Source organism: Balaenoptera borealis (assembly GCF_965194805.1).
Source record: "Balaenoptera borealis genome assembly, chromosome: 9".
NCBI classification, from domain to species: domain Eukaryota; kingdom Metazoa; phylum Chordata; class Mammalia; order Artiodactyla; family Balaenopteridae; genus Balaenoptera; species Balaenoptera borealis.
The window spans coordinates 51,782,616-51,805,290 of NC_138873.1; the positions used below are offsets into that span (position 1 = coordinate 51,782,616).

Below are 22,675 nucleotides of genomic sequence, written 5' to 3' on the forward strand. Positions count from 1 at the left end.
AAATCTGCCATGATTATTCATATGTTAGATGTAATCAGAGAGATTGGCTATTTTCTTTTTCCAGATTATGCATTTTAAAAAAGTTATCTTCCATTCATTGTTTCATTCACATTTTAAAATTTATCATAATGTATATTCTGTATTTTATATGGAAATAAAATAGTTTTATAAATTTGTGCTCCTCAGCTGTTTTCCCTTGGGTATTCATTCTAAAGTAATCATCTAGGACTTCCCTGGTGGTCCAGTGGTTAAGACTTTGCCTTCCGATGCAGGGGATGTGGATTCGATCCCTGGTTGAGGAGCTAAGATTCCACATGCCTCGAGGCCAAAAAACCTAAACATAAAACAGAAACAATATTGTAACAAATTCAATAAAGACTTTAAAAAAAATGGTCCACATCAAAAAAAATCTTTAAAAAAAATAATAATCACCTTACCTAGAAATGAATAATCTTTACCAAATTACCTGGAAACACTTCTAATTATGTTCTCTGCAAATCTCTGTAATAAAGATAACATGAACATTTTCTGAAAAATTTTAAGAATTGTTCAAAAAACTTCGCAATTTTTACCAAAATTTAGTAAAGCATTCTTAACATAGTCTTCTGTTACAAAGCAGTGAGAAAAGAAATTTGAAGGAAGGAAAAAATGAGCTAAAGAAGGTGAATAACAAGTCAGCAATTAAATTAAATAATATTTCTCAATGTCATGGCCCTTGGTTCATTTGAACTTCACAATAAGCCCTGTGAGGTAGAATGAGGGCTCAGAAAGTGTAAACGGACTGCAGATCAAGAGCCTAGAACTAAAATCAGAAGGCTTTAAGATTGTTCATCTGAATAGACAGTGTTCATGAATTAAGGCCTAATTTGGTTTTAAAGTGCTATTTGACAAATTCATTGCACAGTCTCCATTTTAAGAAATATTAGCCCTACACTTTAGCCCTGCAAAGTTTAATATCTATGCTATATACATGTTTGATATTATGGAAAACCTAGTCTTTTACTAAAAATATAAATGTAAAATACTCTTTTTTTTCTAAAGACCTATCAGTACTACATAAAATTAAAACTAGATAATGTGAAAAAAAAGTTTGTAATAAGGTTGCACATTTTCTAATGTTAATGCTCAGCAATGATCAGGAATCAGGCATCAGGTTCTGAGACAGTCGCATCTCTAGCAACCAGATCTGTTAAACCACTGATTTCATGGGATCCTCACTCTTTTATTTTCTTAATAAATGATGCTAAAGGCTTCTCTTTTCCTTTTACTTAAAAGATAATCCATTTGTTACCTATCCAGTCATTGATTTTTTTAAATCTTTGGCCTTTAGAAATAGGTAAAAGAATGAATACAAAGGATATTTACTCTTTTAATAAAATGGAAGAAAGCAATCATATCACACTATAATTTTAAATGAATTTGTGCCTGATCAGAAGTTTGCCTAGGATGTTGTCATTTTGTATTGTTGGAGACCAAAATGTGCCATTCCAAAATACGCCTCTTTGGCGTAAGGATTATTTTGAGCTGATTATTTTGAGAAACAGCAGACACAGGAGAAGCTCTGAAAACAGAGTAGAAATAACCATTGTGTATGAGAAATTTATATTTATTAAGGAAATCTCCACTTGTAAGGGTGTCTCCCTCTCTGTACCAGGAAGAAAAGGATGACTTTAAATCACTAGAGAGGGCTTCCCTGGTGGCGCAGTGGTTAAGAATCTGCCTGCCAATGCAGGGCACACGGGCTCAAGCCCTGGTCTGGGAAGATCCCACATGCCGCGGAGCAACTAGGCCCGTGAGCCACAACTACTGAGCCTGCGCGTCTGGAGCCTGTGCTCCGCAACGGGAGAGGCCGTGACAGAGGCCTGCGCACCGCGGTGAAGAGTGGCCCCCGCTTGCCGCAACTAGAGAAAGCCCTCGCACAGAAACGAAGACCCAACACAGCCAAAAATAAATAAATAAATAAATTAAAAAAAAAAAAAAAAGGGCTAAGTTGACAAGCCTTGTTTAAATCACTAGAGAATCTTGTAAATGGAGAAGGCAGGGACATAATCTGCATAACCTTATGCTTGTTTACCTCACTCTTCCTGGTCATTTCCCCATAACTGACCTCCCCCACACCCATCTTTCTTTGTTTTTACCTGAAGATGATGTTCAAGTCTGACTTCTAAGCCACCCCTTTGAGTTACTCAATTTCCCTTTGTATCTTCCGTGTATATGCGAGATATACAAGTCAACAAACTTCTGTTTGTTTTTCTCCTATTGATCTGTCTGTTGTTACAGGGGACCCAGCTGAGAACTTACAAGGGTAGAGGGAAAATTATGTTTCCACCCCTACCGTATATGCATGAAAACACAGTATAAATATTCCCCCCCAAATCTAGATTATTTGCTTTTTTATTTAAACATAAAAAAAGACGGGTTGTGCTTGCTTCAGCAGCACATATACTAAAATTGGAACGATACAGAGAAGATTAGCATGGCCCCTGCACAAGGATGACACGCAAATTCGTGAAGCGTTCCATATTTTTAGCAATTATACTCCAAGAAAGATGTTAAAAAAATAAAAAATAAAAAAAATAAACATAAAAAAAAAAGACTGGTCAATTTTCTCAGAACTTATGTAAAACTGTTAAATACAAGCTATGAACCCTTTTGTCTCAGTTAACTTTTTGTGGTGATCTAGTTATTAAATTTGCAAATACAGAGCTGATAAGTGATGCCAGCAATAGAACTCTTCAATGGTAAATAATCTGGAGTCTATTCAGTCTGGCACCTGAAAGATAAAATGGGAAGGAAAAAAATTACAAAGGAAGAAGAAAAACTACTGAGGTGTTTAAAAAATTTGTTTTTAATTGAGACTTAAACCAATATGTGATCCATTTTGTAAGAATATATCTTTTGATATAAAATGACTATTCCTTTTTCATCTTCTGTGCTAGAAAATGCAAAACTATAATTATATAAAAATCTTTTAAAGTTAATTTAAGGGGCTATTAAAATTTTTTAAAATAATATTATTAAAAATATAAACATGTAAAAATATAAAAGCTAAAATATTGTTTAAAAGAATACTTATAAAATTAATACACTGCCAAAAAAATCACCTTTCTACTTGATCTAGCTGTGGGTTGGCACCTAGTCTTTGCCATTATTACTTGATGAAAGGAAGGCTAGACACTCAATGAAAGAGAGTGCCATCCTAATACAACATTGTTAATCAAGTATACTCCAATATAAAAAAAGAGAGAGAGTGCCCTCCGTTACCACTACCATCTATTTTATCTTTAGAATATCCGTGTCTTTGAATGATATTAGTCTTCGTTAGAAATAAATTTTTGGAAACTGATTGAAACTCAAAAGGAGTGTACACAACTCTTCCAATTCATATTACAAATAACATGGAAATTAATTCTTGTGGAGAGTGACTGTTGAGAAGTAAAGAAAATATATCAAGGATTTCTCCTCTTCACAATTTTAAAGCTGTTATCAGAAGTGTATTGTTAACGCATATATGTGGAACCTAGAAAAATGGTACAGATGAACGGGTTTGCAGGGCAGAAATAGAGACACAGATGCAGAGAACAAATGTATGGGCACCACGGGGGGGAAAGTGGCGGGGCAGGGGGTGGTGGTGTGATGAATTGGGAGATTGGGATTGACATATATACACTAATGTGTATAAAATGGATAACTAATAAGAACCTGCTGTGTAAAAAAATAAATTAAAAAAAAGTCTGTGTTTGAAAGAAAAAAGTTTTAAAGAAAAAAAAAAGAAGTGTATTGTTGACATAGGGATAGCCTGGTTATTGAGATGCTTCTTGGTTATCTTATGCATATGACAGGTGAATAATTAGTAGAGTGACCAGATTTGATGAGACCATGAATTGCTTTATGGTAAAGTGTTTTGGTACTTTGTTTTTGATTTTTTTCTTTTTTCAACTTTATTGAGATATAATTGACATATAACATTGTTTAAGTTTAAGGTGTACAGTGTGTTGATTTGATACACTTATATATTGCAGAATGATTACCACCATAGTGTTAGGTAACACCTCCGTCATGTCACATAATTACCATTTTGTGTGTGTGTGTGGTGAGGTCATTTAAGATTTATTCTTTTAGCAATTTTCAAGTATAGAATACAGTATTGCTAACTAAAATCACCATACTGGGCTTCCCTGGTGGCTCAGTGGTTGAGAGTCTGCCTGCCGATGCAGGGGACACGGGTTCGAGCCCTGGTCTGAGAAGATCCCACGTGCCGCGGAGCAACTAGGCCCGTGAGCCACAACTACTGAGCCTGCGCGTCTGGAGCCTGTGCTCTGCAACAAGAGAGGCCGCGATAATGAGAGGCCCGCGCACCGCGATGAAGAGTGGCCCCCGTTCGCCGCAGCTGGAGAAAGCCCTCTCACAGAAACAAAGACCAAACACAGCCAAAAATAAATAAATAAATTAAAAAAAAAATCACCATACTGTACATTTGATCCCCAGAACTTATCTTACAGCTGGAGGTTTGTGCCCTTTGACCAACATCTCCCCATTTCTCCCACCCACCCCAGCTTTTGGCAATCACCATTCTGCTCTCTATTTCTAGGAGTTCAGCTCATAGTTGACTGTATATGCAGGAATTTATTTCTGGACTCTCCATTCTGTTTGATTGGTCTCCTTTCCTCTGATAGGAGAAAATCTTCCCTGGTTGATGAAACTCCTGGAGAAGGGATTTATGACAATTGAGTTTCTTTTGGAAGCTCTGTCTTCAAGCAGATAAGGGGAATTCACAGAAAGCTTCTCTCTGCCTTGGCTATTTTCCAAGTGCCGTCAGCTCAGAATAATCCTTATGGCAAATATTCTGCCACCCTTCACTTTTTATGTCTTGATTCTTTAAAAATCAATAATAAAACTTAATAGTTAACCAGAAGATCAATTAATCAGAACCCATCTTTCCCATATTTTATCTAAATGGTAACATACTAAGCATTGGACTCACTTATTTATATCTTATAACTTAAAATGTCCTAGTTTTCATACTTATTAAACTTAATTATGTTGTTTAGGTACAAAGTTCCCATAGTTTAATACTATGTTTTCTGAAGCTTGCCCTATTTTTCAGAAATTGGTAATTGTCTCTGTTGTTCTCTATATAACTAGTTTTGAAAAACAGCAGAGATCCTTATACAAACTCCTAATAGATGCCAAATACTTTACCTAAAGATGCATACATAATTCCTGTTATGATATTTAGTAGGTTTCTATGTAAGGTCTTAACTTGAATCCTTAACACCTTTAAGAATGCCTCTTGAGCTGATGCTTGAGCCCTCACTGAGAAAGAAGCTATGCTAATCTGTCCTTGATGAGGCTGCATTGATTATCTGAGATGAGGAAAATTCATAATGACCACTTCACTTAGTGCTTATAGGAAGCTTTATTACTACTAATATTTCTTAACTTACTAATTTCTAAAATATATAGCTTCTCACTGCTTATAACCTTATGCTCCCAATTCCTACAAAAGGATAAAAGAGGAATTTTACTGGAGTTCCTTTGTTTTAAATCAGAAAGTCAGGGCTTTTTAATAATGAAGACATTTAAAATCTCATTTTATAAGTGAACTTCTTTGTGCTTTATAATATCACTGTCTAATGATCATTGAAAAAATTTTGATGGTACTGCATTAATGCAGTAATAAGATGGCCAGTCTATATTAGCTTTGAGTTTAATTTTCAAATTATTTCAAGTGAAAAGGAATGGCTGTTAGTAAGATAAAAGAGATTAAGTTCTTTGTTGTTCAGAGAAGCTTCTTTATAAATTACTTCTTTCTGTTTATTTATTTTTCATTATTCTATAAATTACTTTTTTATAAAGAAATTATTTCAGTTACGTACTTTGTATAGAAGTATGAATCACTCATATTCATGCTTTATACTGCTTTTGTAAGACAATACAGGGACACACACACCCCCATATTGTGCATGTCAGTTGCCATGACATGGCTCATTATACACAGATGTACAGTTGTTGTGGATGAAATTGTATTCCCTCTACTTCCCTCCAAAATATCAACTACAGAAACTGAAAACTTCTTCAATCTCATTAGCACAATATAATATTATGCATATTTGTAACTGTTTGTTTTTATTTATGTATACTCTACCTCGTGTAAAAAGATTCAAGGCTACTTTGTGATGATATTAAACCAGGATTAAGAGAGACTTATGTTATTTTTTTTTTTTTTAAGAATTTAGTGTGTGAACTTTTTGAAAGCCAACAGAGAGAGTAACATTTTTAAATAGCAAAGGGAAAATGGTATAATTAAGATAATACTTAATCAAGAGCCTGGAAAGTATATTTTGTATTTCAATGCCTTACTAACTTGATGCATGATCCTCAGTATATCACTTTATTTCTCTAGTTGTTTCCTAATTTGTGAAGTGATCCCTCAGATTTTTAAATGATAAGGTGAACAGTCAGAACAGGACTTACATGCTGGAGAAGATAAAGCTGCAGAGAATGTACAGTGTGTGAGTTCAAAGAGGGAAAGACTCTTGGAATAGGTTCATCAGCAGGGCCCCAGGTATGCCAGGTGCAGGCCAAGTCCTACACTAGGGGCCCATGTAAGGGGGTGAGTGGGGCTGGATTCCAGCTCAGCTTCTGGAGGTAGGAGCACTCTTTTGTAAATAATCTACCTGGAGGGAATGTCTTTTTCCAGTTTGCACAAAGGAGTCTTAATGTGCTAGTTGCTGCCCTGTTTACCAGTTTTAGGCTTCATCTCAGTTGCCAGCACTGATCAGTTGGTAGCGACTGCCTGAATCCCTGCATGGTGTAAGAAATCTATGGGTGGTGGAGGGAGGAGCAGTGGCATGTATTTATTGATTCCCAGTATTGAACTTTAATTGTTTAGAGTATAGATATTTTATATTTGTAGTGTTTGAAAGTGCAGGCTCAGGAATCAGACTGAGTAGAAATTCCAGGTTTTTACTTACCAGTTTTATGACCTTGGGTAACTTCTTAATTCCTCTCTGCCTCTGTTCCTTATTTAGAAAATGGAGATCATAATTCTTGCCTCATAGGATTGTTGTAAGAATTGAATAAATGTGTTTAAAGTACAAGAATGGTGCTTGGAACATAGCAACTACTCAGTTAACATTAGCTTTCATTGTAGTGATTGTTGTTTATAATAGTGCATGCATCGTATAGTGTGTTATACCCTAATGTCTACTCTAAGGGAGGGAAAAAATCTTTTTCCTCTATCCATTTTAGGTTCTCTGGCTGGAACTCTCTAATTAGACTGGCCAAAGACGGAGAAACAAGAGAAAACAAACAGAAGTTTATTAACAAGTGCATTGCACATGTACACACGGGAGCACCCAATGATCAGTAACCCAAAGGGATGGTTAGAATTTGGGTTTATATACCATCTTAGGATAATCAGAGGAGAAAGGGTTTTGGTCTTCTGGTTGAAGGAGGCAAGTTATGGGAAAGTGACCAGGAGAAGTATGGTAAACAGGATTGTTTAGTAAGGTTTGTTATATAGGTTTAAGTTAGAACCATCTCCATTGGTAAGAGTTAGTTGTTAAGAGTCCTCCCTTTTCTTTTTCTTGAGAGAGAGGGACATCTTTACAAATGGAAATTTCCTTTACAAGTGTAAATTTTATCTACAAAATAAAAACTTGTGCCCTGTTTTTAGAGTTTTTCCTGAATCTGTTGGTTCTTAAAGGCCTTTATTTTTTTTTAATTTATTTATTTTTGGTTGCGTTGGGTCTTTGTTGCTGTGCGCGGGCTTTCTCTATTTGCGGTGAGCGGGGGCTACTCTTCTTTGTGGTGCGCAGGCTTCTCCCTGCAGTGGCTTCTCTTGTTGTGGGGAACAGGCTCTAGGCGCGCAGGCTTCAGTAGTTGTAGCACACGAGCTCAGTAGTTGTGGCTAATGGGCTCTAGAGCGCAGACTCAGTAGCTGTGGCGCACGGGCTTAGTTGCTCCGCAGCATGTGGGATCTTTCCCAACCAGGGCTCGAACCCATGTCCCCTGCATTGGCAGGCAGATCCTTAACCACTGCACCACCAGGGAAGTCCTTAAAGGCCTTTAGCTCAGAATAATCCATATGCCAAAGAGGCATATTTTGAGTTGGCATATTCTGGTACTCTTCACTATCTATTCAGTGTATCTCTTACCCATTGATTTCTTTCTGTTTGCATTGCCACCTTTCTCCTGGATAATTGCAACAGCCTTCTATCCTGTCTCTCCACTCCCAGTTGACAGATTATAATAGATGGCCCTGAGTGTGTATAATATACAGCTCTCAGTTAAATTTAAGAAGAACAAGAGTATGGTTGAGTACTAGAGAATAGAAAGTATTTGAACATCCCTTGTGGAGTAATTGGTAGGGCATCTACAAGGATTGTTTTGTGGCCCTGAAACTATTTTGAATTGAGTCCCCTCATTATAACTTTAGAATTTTCTATAACAGTGTTCTACAACCACAGTTGGGAGTAGAGAAAGTTAATGAAGGTTTTAAATATTTGTGAGTATGTGGAATGTAAAAAGGACAAGGATTCTAGGAAAGTGAGATTGAAATGGTTGACCATGAGTTCCAGGATATGATGCCAGGCACTTGAACCTGGATCCCAGAGGGTAAGCTGAGAGCACAGGGAGAGGTAAAAGCAAACTGAGGATAAAGAATAAGTTCATCCAAGAAGGGAGAATAGATTAAAAAATTGTGCTATGTTCATACATAGAAAACAATTCACAGGAATGAACTTGAGCTAATGCTAAGTGAGAGTAGCAAGTTGCAGAGGAATATCATTTATGTAAGATTTTTAGAAAGACATAAAACAAGTGTATTTATTTCCAGGTTTTACTTGAAGTCCCTTTATCAGTATTTTATGCAAAATTCTTGCCAGCTTGTTTCTCTGGTCTCCCAACTCACAACAGATTAGAAAGAGCAGATTTTAAAAGATTAACATCTTGGATGCAATAACTGACCCACTAGTGAAGATGGAAGAGACCCAGAACTACTAAATTTAACACAGAAAACAATCAAACAGCATATGAATTTAGCTAAAATTAATGCAGGATAAATAGTCTTATGCCTAAACAGCACTAAGAGTACTCCTATTAAGGCAGCATTTGATAACTGATATTCATGATTAAGACTTTGCACCATCAAAAATCAATTTCAATTTTACTTGGTATATGGTTTTTACAAAGAGAGAAAAGTATGTGACTATTTTAATATTTTCATTAAAATGGTTATGATGTAAAAAAAATCTTTTGGAAACTAAAAAGGTTAAGCTTCATGTATTTGGAAAATTCTCTTAACGTGGAACACTTCATGCTTGTTTGAATAAAGGATTACGATAGTGTGAAACAGAAGATAACAGCTTGAGAGATAAATGACTATATGTAATTGTTGCTTGAGATATATTAATATATTTTTTGGTTTCTTGACAGATTGTTTAACGAACAAAAGTGAAGAATTATCAAATAGCACAGTATACTTCCTGAATCTGTTTAATCACACCTTGACCTGCTTTGAGAATAACCTTCAGGTATTTTATATATGACACTTGAAATTAAAATGCTGCCTTGTCCAAGTGAATAATAAATAATTCCAATTTTTATAGCATTAATTGTTGATATTTATCTACATACACAGTGTAGAGGTAGACCTGGATTTCTGCTAAATTCTTCTATTACTAGCCCTTAGGCAAATCATCAAAACTTCAGTTTTTTAATTTGTAAGATGGGAATAGTAAGATCTACCCTGCCTACCTTCCAGTATTTTGTAGTCAGGATCCAATGAGTTAATGAGTATGAACATATTAACTGAGGCATGTGATTGTTTAATTAAAACACAGCGTTGTTCTATCTGACAATAATTTTTCTTGACTTTGTTTATGCAATAATGTATTTTACAATTGTATGATTCTGTCTATAAAAAGCTTATTCTTTGCCTCAATGTTTGCTTAAATATATTCTACCTACTTTAAAAGGTGCTGTTTAATAAGGTAACTTTGAGTTTTGAATTATAATATAAAAGGTAGCCTTTAAGAAACCTACCTTATTGGGTTTTGTTTTCTCCACCTCTGACCCTTGAATGTTAGTACTGGAACGTTCCTGGTAGTGGTGAGGGGTGAAACTGGAATTCTGGTAAAATCCTAGTTTTGAAACTTGCTTTTTAACAAGTAGCTAATCCCCACAAATAGATAGAAATATATTTAGGATATAGGTATGTATGACTTTCTCTTTAATAAATGTGATAACATAGAATATGAATTTCCCTGAGTATAATAAAAACTATTAGATGAACATTTCCCAAAATATGTTCTGCAAGATTTTAATAGATAGCCCATAAAAAAGGTCTAGTATTCTTAATAAGGGTAAGAAATGCTTTAATACAGGACTGCAGAACTTTAGTGGACTAATGTACATTATATAGAACTTCAAATGGTAACTTTGTATACAGCATTTACCAAGCCTATTTGACTAGGAACTCTTTGGTTTTAGAGACCAAAGACAGTAGTTCTGATGAATGTACTTTAGGGAAATTAGCATTTTTCCTGGGATGTTAGTTGCAAATATTTTTTCCTCATTTGTTGTTTGTCTTTTTATCATACTTCTCTTTTTGATATGAAGAACATTTTAATTTTTATGTTGTTAGATTTACCAAAATTAATTTAATGGCTTGTGGATTTTGTGTCCCACTAGAAGGCCTTTTCCCACTTTGAGATTATTTTTAAAATTTCTCCTGTGATTGTTTTAGGACTTTCATGGTTTTGTTTTGTATATTTAAACATCATTTATCTGTTTGAAATTTATTTTGGTGTAAGATGTGAGGCTTAGCACCAACCTTTTTTTCCTGATGGCTTCTTGACTTTCAAAACATGATTTACTAAATAAATCCATGAAATGAATTTTAGAACCAAGTTCAAAATAATCAATCATTTTGATATTTTATTAGAATTGCATTACATTTTAGAGTCATCATTTGGGAAAAATTGACCTGTTATGATATTAAGCTTTCCTATCTAGGAGTACAGTATATATTCACTATTTTTTATTGCAGTAAAATAGAATATAAAATTTACCACATTACAGTTTTTAAGTGTACAGTTCAGTGACATTAAGTACACTCACATTGTTGTACAACTCTACCACCATCCATCTCCAGAATGTTTCATCTTCTCAAACTGAAACTCAGTACACATTAAGTAATAACTCCCCATTTCCTCCTTCTCTAACCCCTGGCAACCACCATTATTCTTTATTTTTTAATGTTCTCTAGCACAGTTTTACTTATTTATTTAAATTTCATATAGGTTTACACATTTCTTAAGTTTATTTCAAGGTATTACACAGTGTTTGGTGCCCTTATGAACGATATCTTTTCTTCCCCCACTACAGATTTTAACTGCCTATTTTTAAATGGTTTTTTTTTTTTTTTTGGAATAATTTTAGACTGACAGAAAAGTTGCAAAGGTAATACAGAGAATTCCTGTATATCCCTGACCTAGTTTCCCCTAATGTTCACCTTATGTTACCAAGGTACATTAGTCAAAAATAAGAAATGAACATTGGTATGTAACTATTAACTAAATGCCAGACTTCATTCTGATTTCACCAGTTTTTCTACTAATGTCCTTTTCTGTTTCAGGATTCATTCCAGGATAATGCATTGCATTTAGTAATTGGTTACTCCTTAAAATTTCTATAATATATATAGCTACATTTCCTTTCTATTTCCAAATGCTGTACTTGTGAGTCCTTTTTTCCCTTGAATTTTCTTTAGGCTTGTTGAAGATACATTTATATTTATTGATCTTTTTGAAAACCCACCTTTGGCTTTATTTATCAGTTTCTGTTTTCTTTTTCTTAATGTGTTAAGTTATGCTTTTGCATTTATTAATTCCTCCTGTATTCTTTTGGTTTTGTCATTTTTCTATTTCCTTGAATTGAATGGTTTTAAAAAATTAATTAACTAATTAGTTAGTTTGTTTGTTTATTATCAAGGGAGAGGTATGAGCTGGAGCTGTAGATTTGAGAGTCATCAGGTACAGATGGTATCAAACCTGGAGACTTGGATGTGAGTGAGTGTAGATAGAGATGATGAAGAGGCCCCAAGGACTGAGTTCTGGGCAATGCCTATGTTTTATAGGTTGTGTGTGTGTGTGTGAGTGTGAGTGTGTGTTTGAAAGGGAAGGGGAACCAGCTAAAGAGATAGGTGGTAGCAGTGAAATTAATGGTATTGGCTGTGGCAGTGCCTTCTGGCTCAGTGATGAGGCAGAGATGTGAGTTTAGGTTCCAGACCAGCTCCACCTTATGTAGTATGTGTTTGCAGGTGGCTTCTCTGGGAACCTGGACTGTCTGGGTGACTGTGGAGACTGCTTTTTGTGGGTGGTCCCGCAGGCAGGGTGGGGCTATTATTCCAGCCCCTCACTTCTCCAGAGGACAGTAGGTGGTTGCAGGGGATAGAGGGTCACAAGAGACTGTGGTTCCGGCTAGTTTCTCTGGGAGTGGTGTGACAGCTGTCATACAACCTTCCTGTGATGAAATGTGCATGTCATGCCTCTATAATTAACAGCGCTATCAAGGGCCTGGGTTTACTCTTCTGTTCTTGAGTCTCTTCAGAAAAGAAATCAGGAATGGCACATGCTGATGTCATCATTTTCCCAGAATCCTACTTCCTCATTTGCTTTAAACGTTGCAGGGCTTTTTGTTGTTTGACTATGCCACCATTTAGTCAGTCAGTCCCTGTATCGATGGAGATTTTTGTTTGGTTCAGTATTTTACTATCACAAATATGGACAGTCTTTTGCAGGTATTTGTATCTTTATCTGTCTGGTAGATTCCTAGAAGTGAAATTGCAACATCAAACGATATGTACATTTTAAGTTTTAATATAAATGACTAAGTTATACTCCCCCATCAAGGTACTGTGCTCCATTTTTGATCGAACACATTTAGCTGAATGTACACTTGTTCTGTGAAAAACAGGCAATGGGCTATTTCTTGTGGCAGAACTAAAGAGAGTCTGAGTTTCTCTGTCAAGTAGATAGTAAGGGTAATGTTGTAGGGGCTACATCAGCTTAATTCCTTTAATTTTTCCTTTTCTCTTTCATTCTGATAGTCAGTTAATATTATTTCTCCAGGCTATAAGGTAAAGAATAAAGGGAGTAGAAAACAAAAGTGTGAATTGACTGTTTAGCAAACTTGTTCTTAAAATACAAGTGTCAGTCCCAGAAGTGGAAAACATTGAGATTCACTAACATAATGTCTTATATCCAGTACCTGAGGTTATATTTTAGGTTATACGATTCATTGGTGTTAGTCCCTTTTTGTTGACTTGAAAGGCCTGGATTAAAAGCCTTAAAAGCCTTGGGGTAAGAGGGCTGGGGGAGGGATGTAGTTTGGGTGCCTTTTCGTAACTCATTATAAAGTCTTCTCTGTCTCAATAAGGCAGACTTCAGGGTTCAAGTCAGCACAGGCAAGGGGATACTTTATTTGGTGAGTGTAGGATAGATAAGGGCAGATGTATAAATGACAAGATAACTTAGTAAATTTTTGGTATTTAGGCATCAATAATTTGGTATATGAGCTAGTGTTGCCCTCAGTTAACAGTGGCTAGTGCAGTGGTTTTCAAAATTCAGGGGCAACTAGAAAGTGCCAAATATTTTGCTGTGTGCTACATACCAGTCTCTATTCCTTGGGACCTGTAATACAGGTAAGGGTATCCCTATTTTATAGATAAAACAGAGGCTCAGAGTGGTTTAGCAAACCTGCCCCACATCACAGCTCAGCACTTTAACATACTCTATTATTTCCTCCAGGAGGGCAAATAAGTTTAAAAAATGTAATGTTTATTGTGTGTATTATATGTGCCTTTGACATTTTAGGGGAGCGCACACAGTCTTCTTCAGTTAAGAAATTATTCGGAAGTATGCAAAAACTGTCGTGAAGCATACAAAACTCTGAGTAGTCTGTACTGTGAAATGCAAAAAATGAATGAACTTGAAAATAAGGCTGAATCTGGAACACACTTATGCATTGACGTGGAAGATGCAGTAAGTACCTTGCTTCTGATACAACACGTGGTTTGCAGTGTTGTTGAATATGCCTTCAGTATTATTATTGGAATTTGCATATGGTATCTTCAACCAGAAATAACTAGTTGCTAAGTAGTAAAGTTTTAGAATATCCTGATGTGTCAAACTAAAATGGAAATTAATCAGGTACTTCATAAGTAAGTTGATAATTTGGTATATTTGACTTTTTATTAAGTATAGTTGATTTACAATATTATATTCGTTTCAGGTATACAACATAGTGATTTACTATTTTTATAGATTATGCTCCATTTATACATTTTGTTTTTTAAGTTTGATAATGTGTGTCATTTTCAGAGGTGTGGGTGTTGTTAAATGTTTTCATTTCAGTTTCTTGTGCACTTGTTGCTAATTCAAGAAGTCTCTAGGTTTTGCTACAATATGTTTCTGAAGCCATTCCTCAGTTACTTCCTATCCCGTTGCTTTGTTTATTTCTTTATATCTGTTACCATCTGAAAAGTTTTGTTTACTTATTTGTAGTCTTTCTCCCCTTACTAAAATATAAACCATATGAGAACAAGGACGTCATGGCCTTTTAGTTCACTGTTCAGTATCTAGAACAGCACCTAGCAAATAGTGGGCCCTTAGTAACATGTATTGATTGAATGAATAGTCAACAGAAACTTTTTCCTCAGTTGAATAGCCTGCCTTTACATGGGGCACCACTAGATGGCAATCATGCCTTTTTATGGGAATACGATGCCTGACTATTGAGGCATTAGAGGAAACTGAAAATTTATTGGCAAAAAACAGAGAACTTGTGGTCAAAATTGGTAAACTTAATGTTTGAGAATGATGAGTGTGAATTATAGCAGCTCAGAGTGAACATAGTGGATCTGTAATATTCAGAATGGTAAAAAGCACTTAAAATGGATACACCATGGGGATTTTTGTTTGTTACTGCTCTGTTACTAATGTTTAGAGTAGTACCTGGCTTCTAGTAGGTTCCCAATAAATAATAAACATCTTTTTAAAGAATAATAGTCTATTTTTTTTTAAATAAAGAAGAAAAATGAATATTGGTTCTATGACACAAGTTGGATTACACAGCAAATCAACATGACCAACCTATTTTAGAACATCCATCTTTGCAATAAACAAAAATTACAACAGACATACAGTGCACCATTTGTAAACCATATCTCAATTAAACAAAATCCAGGCAAGAACAGTTGTAAACGCTAAATTTGATAGCTTCCTTACATCATTTAACCTGTTTGACAGAAATCATGAGCTCAGTGAAAGTGAGATACTGCAGCCCCTAAGTGTATCTAGGGGCTAAATAAGATATTAATATTGTCTAATAAAGTTTCCATGACTCATTAGATATTATGTACTTAAAAAATTACTTGCCATGAGTATGAATCTTTCATAGTATCTTAGATAAGCTATTAAGCATGTCATAGATATCATCTCTTGAAGAGAAGCCCTATAAAGTTGATATTTTTATCTCCATTCTAAAAATATTGCAACAAGCTCAGTGAGATTACATAGGTAACATATGAAAGAAAATATTTTGTTTGTTTGTTTTTGTGAGACTTCCCCTCCCCCCCAGTTTTGTTGAGATGTACTTGACAAATAAAATTGTAATATATTTAAAGTGTACAGTATGATGATTTGATATATATACATATTGCAAAAGGATTCCCACAGTCTAATTATTGACATTCATCACCTCACATAGTTACCCTTTTAAATCTTTTTTAATGAATGAAGCACAGTATATTTCTATTGATACAAGTTCTGTGTTTAAAGTCTGTGAAAAGCTGACATTCTTTGGACAGTATTGAATTTACAATATGAAATTTCTGTATGGATATAAATTTATACAATGACTAATCGTGAACCAACTTATTTCCCTGACAGAAGAAATTGTCCTCAACTATTAATAGATTTTTTAGGGATGTGTATTTAGTCTAAATTTGCGGTTCTTTTTATTGACAAAATAATTGTATGAAATTGAAGACAAATTAAATATAAAATAGAGTAACATTATTTGTTATTGTTTCAGATGAATATTACTCGAAAACTTTGGAGTCGAACTTTCAACTGTTCAGTCCCTTGCAGTGACACAGTGCCTGTAATTGCTGTTGCTGTGTTCATTCTCTTTCTACCTGTTGTCTTCTACCTTAGTAGTTTTCTTCACTCAGAGCAAAAGAAACGCAAACTCATTCTACGTAAGTTTCTTTTTATGGTTGTTCATTTATTTAGATTAAAAACCTGTATTTAAAAAAATCTAAGCCTGTTTTAGAAATAATATATACTCTGAGAACTCAAACTATATTAGCCTAAAACAGCTCTCTTCTTCAAATTTTACAACTGTGCTTACTAACAGAAGAGATGTGTAAGTTAAGTGACTTTATAATCAAACTTTAACATACAGTATCTTTCAGAAGCTTTAATTGAGAAAGCTAGATTCCCTGGAATAAGGTTGACAACAACAAAGGAATAGCAACAAAGGCTTTGCAGACCTGAAATAGCCATAATAGGGAGATAAATAGTAGAGAGCTCTTAGGCCCATTGGCAGAACCACCCATGACAGAACCACCAAACAAGTAGCAGGCAGGGAGAAACTGTAGCTTACACACAGACAATTTGTTTATGAACAAATTGGAATTGTAGTTGCAAGAAAGTTACTTGACACATAGCATGTGCTCAGTATGTGTTCATTCCTTTCCTTTCTCCCCATCAAATAGGGCAGAGCAGAAAAAAACACTAACTAGAAGGTCCCAACTAGCCAAAGAAAAGTGACCTCCAAATCTCGTAGGTTTCTTGTTTATTATCAGAATGAAAGTATGGGCTTATCCCTTAGTAATTTTAGTTTTTTTAAAAGAATGTTTTCTGGAGAAAAAAAAGTCAGGCTTTTTTTCTCTCAAATATTATTCCTAGTCTAGGAACCTATGATATAAAAATTCTTTCCCCTGTAAATTTCTTTCTGGCATTTCTTCATGATTTATCTAACTTCACTTCTAATATATCTAACTTAAAAAAAAAAACAGATTGCTTGTAGATCAGTTTACATTGAATTTGTAATGTCTTGTCACCTCAAAAAGCTAGCTACTAGAGGAGAGAGTCTTTATCATGAGTGTATTTAGTAAAGTATTTTGAAGATTGCCAGCATTCTGTAAATATGTAATAACTCGGGCCTAAAAGTGCTTCTTTAGAGTAATAACAAAACATTGCAGGGACCTCACCGTTGAGAAACTATATTTTCCAGGGCTTGGTGTATTTTAAAGTTTAGCGTCTTATTTGCTTTGCAAATCTATTTAACTCTACAGAAGATATATAGTACTTCTGATCAGTGTTTTTGTTTGTTTGATTGTTTTCACAATAAAAGTCATTACCATCCATTTGCTTGTATAAGCCACAAATCTTGTAGTCGTTTAATTTCTTTTAATATCTTTCAATATCTGAACTCTTTTTCTTTTCTTTTCTTTCCCCATTCCCTTATTCCCTCCCCTACCGCTTTTCAATTCATCAGCGAGTACTGCCAGCTCTATTTCCAAAAAGATATCTTAAATTATCTTTTCTCTATCCCCATTGGTAATACCTTAGCCCAGGCCATCACCGTCTCTTACCAGCACTAAGGCAGAGGTCCCTTAACTGGTATCCCTACTTCTACTTCTTGACCCACTACAATCCATTGTCGGTATAGTGGCTAGAGTAAATTTTTAAACATAAATTTTACCACATGCTCCTCTCCCATTTGAAACCCTTCCCGTGTACCCATCGCACCTAGAATAAAATACAGACTTATTCCAAGGTCTGCTTTCCAAGCTGCATGTGACCTGGTCCCCATCTGCCTTCCTAAACTCCTGTGTCTACCCGTCTCCTTTCTCATGATGCTGTATGTAGGCAGTCTGGCCTTCTTTCTGCTCCTCTCAAACACCAAGCTCATTCACACTGCCCTCTTTCCGAGGTTCTTGTATTTTTCCCTCTCTGCTTTCCTTGACTGGCTCCTTGTCATCCAGGACTTAGGTCAAAGGTTACTTACACAAAGAGAACTTTTATGACCCCCCCAACCTAAGAATACACCCTTTTTAAAATTCTTCTGTATCATCTTTCTTTAATAGCATTTAATCACTATTTAGCCTATTTAAATTAACTTTTCCACTTATTTTCTACCTCATTTGTTTGTCTACCCTGACTCAACTGTAAGTTCCATCAGAAAAAGGATTTTGTTTATGTTGCTCACCACTATATCACCAGCATCTAGAAAGTACCTGGCCCATAGTAGATACTCAAAAATATTTGTTGAATAAAAGAACATTGTACTTAATGTTAGCAACTCCTAGAGTGTGTTCCTTAAAATACTAGTCCTGTGAAATTCCTTTTCATGAGCTTCGTAATGTACCTGAATATAAATTAAGGCCTCTGAGATTACATCCCCCAAACTTGACAATAGGACCTTTGCATAATACCTATTAATGTTTCATAGAAGCATTGTTTATGAATTAAATGATGAACTTAAGGAAATGCTAGTGTAAGCAAATAGTTCTTGTGCTGATACCTCATGGAAATTTTAATTTACTTTTCTTTATGCTACCATTTTATATGCTTCCATTCATCAAGTCCTATGGTAGGAATTAGGGATTTAAAAAGGAACAAAGCACAATAGATGCCCTCAAAGAACATACCGACCGTAATCCAATCATTACAACAAATGTAGTAGAAGTGCATACGGTGTGGTTGGACCACAGAGGGATAGAAGACGAACTCTGCATTTGGGGTGTTGGAATTCACCATTAGAAGATCCCTGGAGTAGAATTTTGGAGGATGTAGGGATTTATCAGATAGAGAATAAGGAAGCAAGGAAGTTGTAGTTATATGTACTCACTGGTATTGCTACCTGGTTAGTTTAATGAATTTGGTAAATAGAAACTAGATTACTTTTAATAATTTTAAACAACATTAAAAAAAAAAACCCTTTTGATTTAGTTTGCTTCCCAAATCCACTGAAGGCTTAAGAAGTAGACTTTCAGTTTAGGCTGAAGCAATACACTGGTCCAGGAAGCCATGTTGTCATCTTCCACTTAGAGTTGTCATGGGAGACCCTGACAGAAACTAGAACAGTGGTTCTCATCCTTGGCCACATACCAGAATTGTCTGCAGAGCTTTCAAAACACAAAAACAAAAATTAAATGCCTGAATCCCATTGCAGACCTTCTAAATCATAACCTCTATTCTAGTGTTGAGAACCTCTGAAGTAGAGAGATTCCTAGTTATCCAATGTAAGATACTTTCACTATGGCATGGTTGTTTTTAATTTCTGGAACATGAGAAACATTCATGTTTAACTAAAGAACAAAACATATTATCAAGCCAAATAGCCATGATTTTCTTATTAACTCTAATGACTCAGTCCCATTAGCATCATGATCAAAACTGATTGTACATATTTTATTAGCTGCCATATATGTTTGTGCACATGTGTGTAATATCCAACTCACTTTTCTTTGTAAGCCATTTGAATGTGTTTTTTTTTAAACATTACAGAGTTCTTTCACTGAATTCTTTTAAGAGAAATTTAGATTTGGATTTCTAGATTAGACTTTCAAATATATAATTTTATTATTATACTTTACAGCACTTCCATTTTTAAAGTAGAGTACTTTCATTTTTATTACATATTTAAGACTGTATTGTTCAGGCTGTTATAAATTATGTCTGTTTTATTTGGTACTGCTTCTAACAAAATCATGTGCAGCTTCTAGCAAAGTTATATCTTTTGAGGTTGGTAGAAAAAAATAGATTTAGGTTTAATTCTTATAAGATTGAATCTATTCAGATTCAAACATAGAATTAATAGATGAATACTATAGTTTACATAAAATAATGAATAATCATGTTTAGAGAATTAAATTTAAGTTAAAATATAATACTTTTGATTTATTTAGCCAAACGTCTCAAGTCCAGTACCAGCTTTGCAAACATTCAAGAAAATTCACACTGAAACCTACAGAATGGAGAATTGACATCATATCCCATGGATGAATGGTGGAAGACACAGCTTGGTCCAAAAGAAGATAAACCGTGATTTAACAAGTCAAGTTCTTAAGAAATGCAAGGACTTCAGATTTATTTTTAAATAAGAATTTTCAATTTTTCTTTCCTGTTCCACCCCCTTTTTAAGGGTTTGGGTATTTTTAATTTACAGGCATAGCAATGTTGTCTATTTTAAAGTGTATTTGTTATAATAACAAAAGATGCAAGAACAATCTTGTTTTATTTTGTAGGCATATTGTTACTATTTGAGACTTCCAGTATCTCCTTAGTTAACATAGTATCTCTAGTAGCAAAGTTTTTGAGAACTAACATTTAAAAATTAATCAGTTATAGCAAAGACTTTGAAAAAAATTTACTTGCCGAAAAGTAGCAAGTCCAAAGATTAAGTTTCTCACCATTGCAGTATTATTGTCACATATATTTAATATGTCATATATTACAAATAATATGTAATTCAATCTCTGGTTTCCTTAAAGTCATTTTTGAAACCACTAGTTATAAACCTCCCCCAAAATTTTTAGAAATGGAAAGGCACATTACATTTATCTTTGTAAAAAGATTTATGGTAACTGGTTTCTTACTTGACTTTTATAGTGTTTTACACCTTATTTTTGCCTTTATTTCATAAGTAATTTGAAATCACTGGACTGCTTTATTATATTCAGGGTAAGATGATTCTTTTTGTACCAGGGATTTGCATTGTGGATTATATTATTTGGCAATTTATAATTTATTACCACTTTAAATCAAATGTAACATTGTCACAATGTATTTAAATTATGATTTTTTAATAGAGATTTTCTCTTGGGATATATGGGGAGTTTGGGAGGGGAGAAAAAGGAAGAGTAAAAAAAAGCCTAAGATTCAGAAAATAGACAGGGACCAGAGGGGATGCTCACTATAAGAATATTGAATGGTTTGTACTGGGGGGTGTGAGTCAGAAAGAGAATCTGATACAGAAAGTAGTTCAGTTAAGATGATGCTTATTTTTTTCTAAATTATTTAAATCAGATAAAAGTGATATATGATTGAAATGAAGTCAGATAGTTCACACTCGAAAACAAATTCCTTTCTGGAATGTTTATATCAACCTTTCAAAAAAAGCTTCATTTCAGAATTGTTCACATTTTTTTCCCTCAGGTTTTTAGCATTAGGTGTTTCACTTGTTAATTCCTTCTAGCTGTCTTGGTGGAAATAGGCTTTCTTTTCTTCTTTCTTTCTTTCTTTCTTTCTTTCTTTCTTTCTTTAATATAAAGCCTACTTTATATAGAAAAACAGTTTGCTTAATTGGTACAAGAATCAGAATCCCTTTATACACTGTAAAATGCTCTTATAGAGAGACAAAAAAGTGTTTTTATTATTTTTTAAAATGTTTACCATATATGCAGAGTGAAAGAGAAGGCTCATCCTTGGATATGCAACATATCCAAAAGCTGTTACAGTTTTTCTAGTCTGCTGTGATCCATTTAAAATGTGCTGGGGTTTATTCTGCTGTTACTGTTCATGCTGCTGATGCTAATAGCACTGTCTTGATTTGAAGCATATGGTTGAGGGCCATTGAAAGCAATCTTTCATTAATGCAGATAAAATCAGTTTACATGTACAAAGTTACAAAATGGCATATTTGATTCTGTAAGAAGTGACTCTTTGAGCACCTTTTAATATCATGTATTTCTGAAAACCATTGCTTTTGGATATGGTTGCTAATAAGCACTTTACAAAAGAAAAGGCAGCCTTTAATATTTTTCTGGTTGAGTCATTGCTCTTTAGAAGTAGCATCAGCAATAGATTTCAAAAATAAGCATTAAGCATTACAGTAAAGTGTATAAATATTTCATTTGTAAAGTTGTATTGAAAAGTTCTTTGCATAGTTCTGAATTCTTAGATTCACAGCATATGTGTGTGCACCAGAACATCTTCAGTTTTTTGGCACTTTGAAATAAACAAACTAGCTTAAGGAAATTAAAGTGCTATATTTTATTTTTATTATTTATTTATTTACTTACTTATTTATTTATTGGCTGCATTGGGTCTTCGTCGCTGCACGCGGGCTTTCTCTAGTTGCGGCGAGTGGAGGCTACTCTTCGTTGAGGTGCTCAGGCTTCTCATTGCGGTGGCTTCTCTTTGTTTCAGAGCGTGGGCTCTAGGCGCATGGGCTTCAGTTGTGGTGGCACATGGGCTCTAGAGTGCAGGCTCAGTAGTTGTGGCGCATGGGCTTAGTTGCTCTGCGGCATGTGGGATCTTCCTGGACCAGGGCTCGAACCCGTGTCCCCTGCATTAGTAGGTGGGTTCTTAACCACTGCGCCACCAGGGAAGTCCATATGCTGTATTCTTACAATAAAGTAAGCTACAGAAAAGAAAATGTTATTAAGAAAATCATAAGGAAGAAAAATATGTTTACAGTACTGTACTGTATTTATCGATACTATAAGTTTATGTCATTTGTTTACAAGATGAATTGTCTGTCAGTCCCTACATCAATATTGTCTTATATGATGCAAAATACTGTAGATGTTATACGTATTACTAACACTAGACATCAAAAATGAAGAGATAATGTGAAAAAGAAATTCAGT

General features: G+C 34.7%; 1 protein-coding gene across 1 annotated transcript in view; it reads left to right on the forward strand.

The window, feature by feature from the left end:
• The window catches only part of OSTM1 (osteoclastogenesis associated transmembrane protein 1), a 37,709-nt gene extending 15,643 nt beyond the window's left edge, over positions 1-22,066 (forward strand). Inside the window, exons 3-6 of the mRNA XM_082404880.1 lie at positions 9,442-9,539; positions 13,884-14,051; positions 16,105-16,270; positions 19,991-22,066. Of these exons, the coding sequence (XP_082261006.1) occupies positions 9,442-9,539; positions 13,884-14,051; positions 16,105-16,270; positions 19,991-20,046 (488 nt within the window). The 3' untranslated portion in view covers positions 20,047-22,066. The remainder of the gene's footprint in view (positions 1-9,441; positions 9,540-13,883; positions 14,052-16,104; positions 16,271-19,990) is intronic.
• The last annotated feature ends 609 nt before the right edge of the window (positions 22,067-22,675 follow it).